This window comes from Nannospalax galili, unplaced genomic scaffold (genome assembly GCF_000622305.1).
Source record: "Nannospalax galili isolate Female #2095 unplaced genomic scaffold, S.galili_v1.0 scaffold1436, whole genome shotgun sequence".
Classification (NCBI taxonomy): domain Eukaryota; kingdom Metazoa; phylum Chordata; class Mammalia; order Rodentia; family Spalacidae; genus Nannospalax; species Nannospalax galili.
Window position 1 is genome coordinate 758,650 of NW_008338997.1, and position 10,564 is coordinate 769,213.

The 10,564-nt window shown below is 41.5% G+C and overlaps 1 protein-coding gene across 1 annotated transcript; it reads left to right on the forward strand.

Moving 5' to 3' along the window:
• The first annotated feature begins 205 nt into the window (after positions 1-205).
• On the forward strand, positions 206-10,225 carry LOC103734592 (zinc finger protein 709). The gene is made up of 4 exons (XM_008833622.3): positions 206-394; positions 6,531-6,657; positions 6,856-6,916; positions 7,627-10,225. Exons 1-4 carry the CDS (start codon positions 392-394, stop codon positions 9,068-9,070), a joined length of 1,635 nt encoding a protein of 544 aa, XP_008831844.3. The 5' UTR covers positions 206-391; the 3' UTR covers positions 9,071-10,225.
• Positions 10,226-10,564: the final 339 nt, after the last annotated feature.

Consider the following 10,564-nt stretch of genomic DNA (forward strand, 5'->3'; position numbering starts at 1 on the left):
CGGGGCCTTTTAGTTCCATTCCTGTGACAAAGGGTTCTGGAATTCTCTGGGCAAACTGCGTCCCCAGGACATATGGAGCTGTAGGAAGCCGCCACGGTGGGCTCAGGGTTCCGACCAGATGGAAAGGCAGCAGAGCAGGTCCAGCGGGGTGCGGCGCAGGCCCACCCAGCTGACCTTCCCCGGCCAGGCCGCAGTGGGCGGGGCCATCCGAGCTGTCCAATCCACGCGACTTTTTACACCGCAGGGAACGCTGGGTGGACGCGCGTGAGCGGACGCGAGTTTCCACTCGCTTTCTTCCCTGACCGCCTCGGTAGCCGCGCAGGACCACCTGTCCCCAGCAACCCTCCCCCGTACTCTGCCGAGGACGCGACCGGCCGACCCTGGACCTGAAATGGTGCGCTCTCTGCGGCAGGTGGGGAGGTGCGGGGCCAGGTTTTGCTGCCGGAGTCCCTGAGGCCCCCGCCGGTGTGTGGTGGGCACCAGGACCCCGGTTACGGACCCGCTCCGGGCCTCTGGGGGCAGCTCGGGCCGCAGCCCCGTAAGCCCTGAAGTGCGCGGACGGCCGGAAGGCCGCGGGTGTGTGTGGACAGGCTGACTGGTGTGGGCTGCGTGCAGAGGACGAGCTGGGGCCCTGGGGTCCTCAGCCCCTTTAAGGCGGAGGCCGCTTTTCTCTTTAAGTGTTTGTTTTTGAGACGGGATCTCTGTAGGCCTGGCTGGCCTGGGACTGGCTGTGCCTCTGACTTACGAGGGATGCGCCTGATTTTGCCTGCTCGGTGCTGGCAAAAGATGTGCGTCACCGCGCCTGGCCTCATACATGTTTTTTGAGCACTGGATGTCTTTTCTTGTGTTCCCAAGCCTCAGATTCCCCTCTTCAAACCACACCATTGTCACCTGTGTACCTTTATACTGTAGGTCGAGCTCAGCTTTTTTTTTCTTTCCTTTTTTCCAGTGTTTAGGAGGGAGGGAGCCTATGTGATGTGCTACATGCCCAGCCAGAGAATATGGACTTTTTTTGTTTCCTAAGAGCAATGGATGACTTTTCTGGGGAAAACGGCGTTTTAAAATTGTGCCCTTAATCCAATACATTTTAAAAAATTAATTAACTTGCTTCTGCCAACATTTATTTATTTATTCATTTACGTGCCCGCGTGTGCGCTCCTGTGGGTTATTTGTGTGTGCTCATGTGTGCATTCCTGCAGGTATGTATATATGTATGAATTTATTTATTAATTATTAATGTGTGTGTGTGTGTGTGAGAGAGCGCGTGTGCGTGTGAGAGCGCGTGTGCGTGTGAGAGCGCATGCGCGTGCCGTGCCTGCATGCTCTTCTGTCCTCCCATAGTGCATATGTGTGGGTTGGAGGACAACTGGCCGGGGTCAGTGCTCAACTTCCATTATGTAAGTCCTGGGATCAACTCAAGTTCTTAGGCTTGGCAGCAAGGACATTCAGTGAGCCATCTCACCCTCACCCCCCCTTTTATTTTTCTTTTTAAAAATTTTTTAGAAGAAGCATTTCATTACAGCTTTAACATATTCAATAACAATTTCCAGAGCAAAGATACATCTTTTTCAAAAGTGGCTATAAAATTTTTAGGTTCACAGTTGAATTAATACAGTTATACAATATTGAACTCAGTATAAATCTTGTAAGATAAAATTGAATGTTTTTAACCTTTAAAAACGATCTCTGTTTCATTTTAAAATATAGTGTTTCTTACAGAAAGACTCATTGTTTTGGCTAATAACAGATGTTGGCACGTGTCTCTAATCTGTGTGTATCTGATTATTACTAGTCATGGTTGGTTGCACTTGGATCCTTGGCACCTGTTTATGGATATAAAGTCATTGAGTAGATTTCAATGGCAATATTTATCACTGCTACTAATTAACATGATGTGAATTTTTATGCTTCCTCCTCAAATATAACTCACTTTTAAAATTTGTTGATTTTTTTTTTGTGTGTGTGTGTGTGTGTCTATCACACACACTATCCCAAACAATCTTATTCTCATGAATCTTAGTCTCATGAAGTCTAGGCTGACTTTGAACTTGGTTGACCTTAAATTTTTGATCTTGGCCCCTTAACAGGCATGCATCACCATGCTGGGTTTATGTGGTTCTGGGAACCCAGGACTTCATGCATGCTAGGCTCTACCAACTGAGCCATAGCCCCAGTCCTGGGATCCTGGTTTTGAAGGGTCAGGACAGAGATGTTTGCCCTCTGGACAAGTGAAACCATCCCAGTGGAGTTGAATAGGAACTCAAAAAGCAAAATATACTTCAGGACATACCAAAGCCCAGTCTAGTCTGACTTGGGATACTGGGCTCTTTAGTGAACAGAACAGAATGAGGGAGGGGGATGTCCCACATGGTAGCTATAGGGTGACTTGATAATAGTTTCAGATATGTCTGTGTTCCAAGTTAGTACTGCCTCTCCCTAGGTTTTTGACATTGAAAGCATTTTTCTTATAATTTTCAAATTTTATTTTTTGTGTATGAGTGTTTTGCTGGTATGAATGTAAGTGCACCGTGTTTGCGCAATGCCTGCTGAGGCTAGAAGAGGGCATTGGATCCCCTGGAACTGGTGTTACAGAAGATTTGCCACCACGTGGGTGCTGGGAACCAAACCCAGGTCCTCTGTAAGAGCAGCCAGTGGCTCTTAACCATCTCTCCAGCTCCTGAAGTCATTTAAAAAAATTATTAGGTTGTTTATTTAATTTAAAAAAATATTTGATTATTTTTAGTTTATGTGCATGAGTGTATTGCCTGCCTGTATGTAAGTGCACCCATGTTGTGCAATGCCCATGGAGGTCAGAGGGCATCAGATTCCCCTGGAACTAGAGTTAGGGACAGTGTTAGTCACCATGTGGGTGCTGGGAATTGAACCTGGGTCCTTTGCAGGAACAGCCAGTGCTCTGTAGCTCCAGTTCCAGGGGATCCGATGCCGCCTTCTTACTCTTTGGGCATTGCACACACACATGTAGGCAATACACTCATGCACATAAAATAAAAATAATAAAAAAAAGAAAAAGAGGTGGCTGTCCACATTTAATCTCTGAGATATGTAAATCCCACAGGGCTTGTATTCTTGTGGGGGATGGGCTCATTTTGGCATGGAGCCGAGCTCACCAAAGTAACCATGTGACTTTGTAGCCATCTTGGCTGGTGACCTCACCAAGATGGAGGCAACCATGTGATCTGGTTGCTATCTTGGTTGATGACATAATCAGTATGGGAACAGCTTGATGACTTGGTTGCCATCTTGGCAATAACATTTTAAAAAATATTATTTTAAATTTTTATTTTTTTGGATCTTTTTGAGACAGAGTCTCCCTGTAGCCCCAGCTGTCCTAGAACTCGCTATGTAGACCAGGCTGGCCTTGAATTCACAGAGATCCTCCTACCTCTGCCTCCCAAGTGCTGGGATTAAAGGCCTGAGCCACCACACCCAGCTATTATTTTTAAATTTTATGTGTATGAGTCTACTTTCTGCATATGTGTAAGTGCACTCATATTGTGCATTGCCCATGAAAGTCAGAAGAAGGTGTTGGATTTCCTGGAATTGGAGTTAATAGACATTAGCCGCCATGTGGGTGCTGGGATTCAAACCCATGTCCTTTGCAAGAATAGTCAGTACTCTTAACCAATGAGTCAATTATTTTTAAATTTTATGTGTATGAGTCTACTTTCTGCATATGTGTAAGTGCACTCATATTGTGCATTGCCCATGAAAGTCAGAAGAAGGTGTTGGATTTCCTGGAATTGGAGTTAATAGACATTAGCCGCCATGTGGGTGCTGGGATTCAAACCCATGTCCTTTGCAAGAATAGTCAGTACTCTTAACCAATGAGTCATGTCTTCAGCCCAGTTAATAACATTTTTTTTTTGCCTTTATGAAACAGGGTCTCCCTATAGCTCCAGGTGACCTGGAACTTGCTGTGTAGACCAGGCTAGTCTCAGACTCACAGAGATCCACATGTCTCTGCCTCCTGAGTGCTGGGACTAAAGGTGTGGGCCACCACGCCTGGTGGTTAATAACATTTTCAAAATGGTGGTGACCCATGCTACGACCTGGCTGTCACCTTCATTAATCCAGCCATGTGGTATAATTCAAAATGACTACACCCAAAAACTTAATGGTACTACTGAGCCATAGGGGCTCATAATAACCTGGCAATTCCTTGGACTGCAGGCATTTAATCATATGTCCTAATCCGCTTGTAATATTTTCCATTTGGGTTTTACCTAGGATTCTTCCTTTTTTTTTTGGAGACAGGGTCTCTTTTAACCCAAGCCTGGAACTCACTGTAGACCAAGCTGGCCTTGAACTTGCAGAGATCTGTCTGCTTCTGCCTCAGGAGTGCTGGGATTAAAGGCATGTGCCACCATGCCTGGTTTACCTAGGATTCTTAACGGGATCATAGAGATAGAAAGCTATGAGACTATGCAAGACATCCTTTTGTAAACGTAAAATATGCCTTGCCAAGTTACGTTCTCTTTTTCTCTGTATTCTTTGTGTAGTAATGATGGAATCCTTGGACCTTGAATTTTATTTCTAACAATTTGGGGGCTCGTCTGGGATTCTAATTCCATCTAGGACTACTACTTCTTCCTCCTCGGGAGACATATCCCACTGCCTTGTTACAGTGGTTCCAGGGTTTGGGCATTTGGAACTTTGGAAGAAAGTCTCTTACCATAGAGATCAGGCAACTCTTCACAAACCAAAGTAAGAAAATTCATGGGGTTTACAAAGTCTGCCTGCCTCTGCCTCCCAAGTGCTGGGATTAAAGGTGTGTGCCACCATGCCCAGCTTCCATCTAGGAATTTCTAAGAGAAATAGTATGTGCTGTCGAGCTGCTTTCACAGCCTCTTCATGCTGAGTCACCTTGTGGGCAAGGCCTATTTCCAGACAGTTTTCTGATTTTTTAAAAGAAAAAAACTGGTTGATTTCTTGTTTAGTTTTTAAAGTTCTGGTATCAGTATTTTGTTAAATACATGCTTTGTAATATTATGTCCTAGTCTGTGGCTGTGTTTTCATTCTCTTAACAGTTTATATTTTATTTATTTATTTATTTATTTATTTATTTATTTTATTTTATTTTTATTTATTTATTTATTTATTTATTTTTGAGACAGGATCTCACTATGTAGCCCTGACTGGCCTTGAACTCAGAGTTCAAACTAATTAAGGGCCTATAGTCAGAGTGGGACCCCGAGCTTTGGCTTCTCAAACTTGTCCTACCAGTATTTTACAGTTTGCCAATGACACTTGCTTTCCCCGGCTTTGGTTTCTGTTGCAGTGTGTTACATTTTCTAGGTCTGTGTTTCAGTGTCTATTGGGGGACAACTGTTTGCACCGTGAGCTCATTTCTCATGAACAAAGGCAGAGCTCCTAACTTTCAGCTTGCTGGCACTTTTGTCCAGATATGAGTGCAGCCTGTTCTTCCTGTGAAGAGTGAAGCCATGTGCAATTGCCTTTAACTCCAGTTTCAGGGGGTCCAATGCCCTCTTCTGACTTCTGTGGGCATTACATGCATGTTGTGCACTTACATACATGCAGGGAAAACATTCATACACTAAAAGTAAAATAAATAAATAAAAAGAAGTTGGGACAATGTCTAAAATATTTCACTCAGATAAGTACATTAGAGACTCACTAAGAAGGAAGTTTTTAGAGACTAATGAAGCCAGACTCTCCAGAGTATGTGACAGTATGTAACAAAATTCTAAAATCTCACTTGTACAGCAATAGTATATGTGTGTGTGCATCTGTGCGCACATGTATGAGTATAGAACAAAGTCTCACTGCGAAGCCCTGGCTGGCCTCTTTCTCCTCAGTGCTGGGATTAAAGGTGTGTGGTACTATGCCCAGCAATAGTATATTCTGTGCATAAATATTAAGGCAAAATGAGCAACTCTGGTCCTTACTGTTGTGAGAACCTTTTCAAGTTTTATTTCCCAGCAAAGGTCAAATTTGAATGGATATTTAAAATTACCTTTGGGCCTATGTGTGAGCTCCACACACAGTGTGCCTGTGCAGGTCAGAGAACAGTTTACATGGTTCTCTTTTTCTTCCTCTGAGTCTTGGGGATTGAACTTGGATTGTCAGGCATGGTGGCAGGTGTCTTTATCTACTTAGCCATCTTGTTGATCCCACGAACAGGCATTTCTAAAGGATAACAGTCTCAGAGCTGTGATGTTACCTCTTTCATGAGTAAAGCTTTGTTAAAACAGGTACTGGACTTTTGTAGAAAAGAAATTTTAAGTGTCTCAGGATCAAGTCTTACTCTGTTTCCTACTATCCAGAGGGGGCATTCCTATTTTGCTGTTGCCCTTATCAATAATTCATTTGAATAATCTCTCTTTCTATTGGGTGACGTGAATGTAGCCAGAGAGTAAGATTCTGATACCAAAGTCAGTAATATATATTTGGGGCACAGAATTGTGAGTACTGCTTATGAAGTAAGTACAGACATCCAGTGCTGTCTTGTCATGCTCATCATCTTTTGTGTATTATGTGGAATATTGCAGGATTCAGTGACCTTTGAGGATGTGGCTGTGAACTTTTCCCAGGAGGAGTGGGCTCTGTTGGATCCTTCCCAGAAGAATCTCTACAGAGAGGTGATGAAGGAAACTGTCAGGAACCTGACTGCTGTAGGTAAGGATTGATAGCATTTCTTCCCTTTATCATTTAAAGAAAATTGGTTTTTGGTCATCTGTGGTACTCAGTGACTTAACACATGGAAAGAGATTACCTTGTTTTAAATCTGAAGGGTCTCAATGTACCGTGAACACAGAATTCTGTAACTTTTCCAAATACAGTAATTCCCAATGTTTTCTCTGATCTACATTTTAGGAATACAGTGGAAAGTCCAGCCCACTGAAGATCAGTACAAAAATCCTGGGAGAAAGCCAAGGTACTTTGTGTTCAATTAGGGGAAATAGTTCCTCCCTAGAGTGACTTATAATAAGTCATGAGTGTACATTTTTATTAAAAAGACATTTTGATTGTTATGGTTTATCATTATTACTTAAGCTGGATTCAAACTTGTAGATTCAAAAGGTTCATCTGACTTAAACTCCTCAGTATTTGAGATATATAGATATCTCAGATACAAGATCTGAGGTGTAGATATATATGACCTACAGCTCATGAAAATTTAAGAAGAAACAAATAATAAACCTTGCTTCAAAGTTACTTATCCTACAATTTTCCACAGCTATATTCTCAACCTTTATATAGATATTACTGAAGTTTTGATCACTGTGAGATTCCCCAAGTCTGAATACTAATGTTTGGTATTAGCTGCAATCAAACACCTTGCAAACTGTTCAGTCTACTCATGCCCAAGAAATTCTGAGAGCCTGCCTTTTTCCTGGACAATGTTATCGAGTGTAGTTCATGTTAATGAATATAAAATTATTAAGAAATATTATAGCTATAGTAATGGTTCTCATTTTTTTACAGAAGTTATGTGGGAGAGAGGTTTTGGGAAACAAAAGAACATGATCAGTGTGAGGAAACCAGCCAGTTTCCAGAACTCAGTTTGAGCAAGGGAACTGGATGGAAAACCTGTGAATGCAGTGTGTGTGGTAAAGTCTTTATTGTTAATGAATCTTTTCACAGGCATGTGAGCGTTCACACCGGACACAGACCATATCAGGAAGATGGAGAGAAGAGATATCAAGCTAAGCAACATAAATTTGAAAGGACTCAGACCAGTGAGAAACACTATGAATGTAAAGGATGTGGAATAGTCTTTATTTCTCTAACAAGCTTTCAAAGGCACATAAGAATGCATAGTGGACATGGACCTTATAAATGTAAGGTATGTAGAAAAGCCTTTAAATTTTCCAGCTCACTTCAGATACATGAAAAAATGCATACTCTAGAGAAACCCTATCAATGTAAAAAATGTGGTAAATATTTAAGTACTTATAAGTCTTTTCAAATCCATGAAAAAATTCATACTGGAGACAAAACGTATAAATGTAAGGAATGTGGGAAAGCCTTCAGTTGTCCAAGTTCTTACCAAAGACATTTAAGAACTCATACCAGAGAAAGATCTTATAAGTGCAAAAAATGTGGTAAAGACTTTGATTGTTTGAGTTCTCTTCAAACCCATCTAAGAATTCATAACAGAGAGAACATATACTGTGAATGTAAGAAATGTGGGAAAGCTTTTCTTTCTCTCTCAACATTTCAACGGCACATGATAACGCACACTGGAACTGGACCTTTTAAGTGCAGGGATTGTGGAAGAGTATTCATTAGTCAACTCTCATTTCAAGTTCATGAAAAGCTGCACAGTTCAGAAAAACTCTATGAATGTAAACAATGTGGTAAAACCTTAAGTAGTCCCAATTCCCTTCAAAGACACAGAAGGACTCACACTGGAGAGAGACCTTATGAATGTAAGGAGTGTGGGAAAGCCTTCAATTGCCCCAGTTCTTTTCAAAGGCATGAAAAAACTCACACTGGAGAGAAACCCTTTGAGTGTCAGAAGTGTGGTAAAACCTTCACTCGTTCCACTTACCTTCAAATGCATGTCAAGATTCACAGTGGAGAGAAACCCTATGAGTGTAAGCAGTGTGGTAAAGCCTTTACTAGCTCCAGTTCCATTCGAGTACATAAAAGAACTCATACTGGGGAGAAACCCTATAAATGTGAAGAGTGCGGGAAAGCCTTTAGTTGTCCCAGTGCTTTTCAGAGACATAAAATTATTCACACTGGAGAAAGACCTTATGAGTGTACAAAGTGTGGTAAAGCCTTTAATCGTTCTAGTTCTTTTCAAAGGCACCAAAGAACTCACACTGGAGAGAAACCTTATGAATGTGAAGTATGTGGAAAAGTCTTTACTAGTTATAGTTCCATTCAAATACATAAAAGAACTCACACTGGAGAGAAGCCCTATGTCTGTGCAGAGTGTGGAAAAGCCTTCAGTTGTTCCAGTACCTTTCACAAACATGAAAGGACCCACAGTGGAGAAAAACCCTATGAATGTACTAAGTGTGGTAAAGCCTTTAGTCGTTCCAGAAATTATCAGACACATATGAAATCTCACAAGTAAAGAAAAACTGCACTAATGGAAATTCAGATTTTTCAGAAGCATGAAAGCACACAGATACTCTATGCTAGGAATGTGGGAGGCCTTTCATTGCCCACCTTTGTAGCATCCTTGAGAGTGTAAGCATGGAGTGTAGCAGTGGTGTTTGACTTTTCAGTTTGAAACAACATGAAACAACACACAGTAGAGAGAATAATACAGGTAGTATAATATGAGCAGTGAACAGTATCCTCCAGTAGGCTCATGTCTTTATAGCAGTAAGAATGCACTCCAGAGGATGGGAGGATACCTTTGTAGTAGGATGCTTATCTTTCTAGCAGGAGTAACCCTATCATTGCCTAAAACATTTTGTGAGAAATTAGTGCATGTTAGATTGAAAAATTTCAAGTGTTGAAAATAGAAGAAATTTTTTTTTTAAAGATTTATTTTTACTTATGTGCGTGTGCCACATGTGTGCAGGTGCCTGTGGAGGTCAGAAATGGGCATCTGATCTCCTGGAGATGGAGTTACAGGAGGTTGTGAGCCACCTGGCATGAGTGCTGGGAACCGAACTCAAGGGTATTTACACATGCTTAGTTGCCAAGCCATCTCTCTAACTGAGAAGAAAAAGTTAAGAGTCACTTTGAAGCTGGATGTGGTGGTTTATGCATTTAATTTTAGTGATCAAGTGAGGAGAACTGCCATGAATTTGAGTCCAATCCAGACTACATAATGAGAACCAGTCTCAAAACTGAACCAAACAAAAACAAAATTTAAAAATAAACTGAAAATAAAGTGAAAACCAAAAATGACTGGTGAAATGACTCAGCAGATAAGGGTCCTTGTTGCCAAGTCTGATGACCAGAGTTCAATTCCCAGGACTCACATGGTAGGAGAGAACTAACTCCTCTGACTTTCACACGCATGCCGTGACACACATAAAACAAATAAATATAATACTAAGAGAAACATCAGAAAACAAGTAAAGGTATGAACTGATTTTGTTGTTTATTAGCTTACTATTTATTTTGGATCTCTGGACTATGGATTTTCGTTATTCATTTCCAAAGAGTCATCAGTGTGAAATTATTACCTAAGTAGTTGTTCAACAATACATAGATCATGTTAATTGGTTAATATGGTGTTGTGTTTATCTTAATAAAGTTTTGTTTTGAAGTATTTAGGATCCATGGCTGAATTGATTTCTATTCTCATGGGACTCAGGGTAATTGGCATGCTGGGGTGCATTTGTGGAATAAAATGTGCTCCACAGTGGGAGAGTCCAGAATGTGTGCCCTTCATTAATACTTTAAGGAAAAGATTTGTTGGGTTGGAGAGGTGGTTCAGTGGCTAAGAGCCCTGATTTCTCTTGCAGAGGACCCAGGCTTAGTTCCCAGCACCCATAGGGAGGCTTACAACCATATGTAACTCCAGTTCCAAGGAATCTGATGTTCTTTTCTTACCTCTGCAGACATTGCACACGTTGTTCACTTACATACCTACAGGTAAAACACTGAT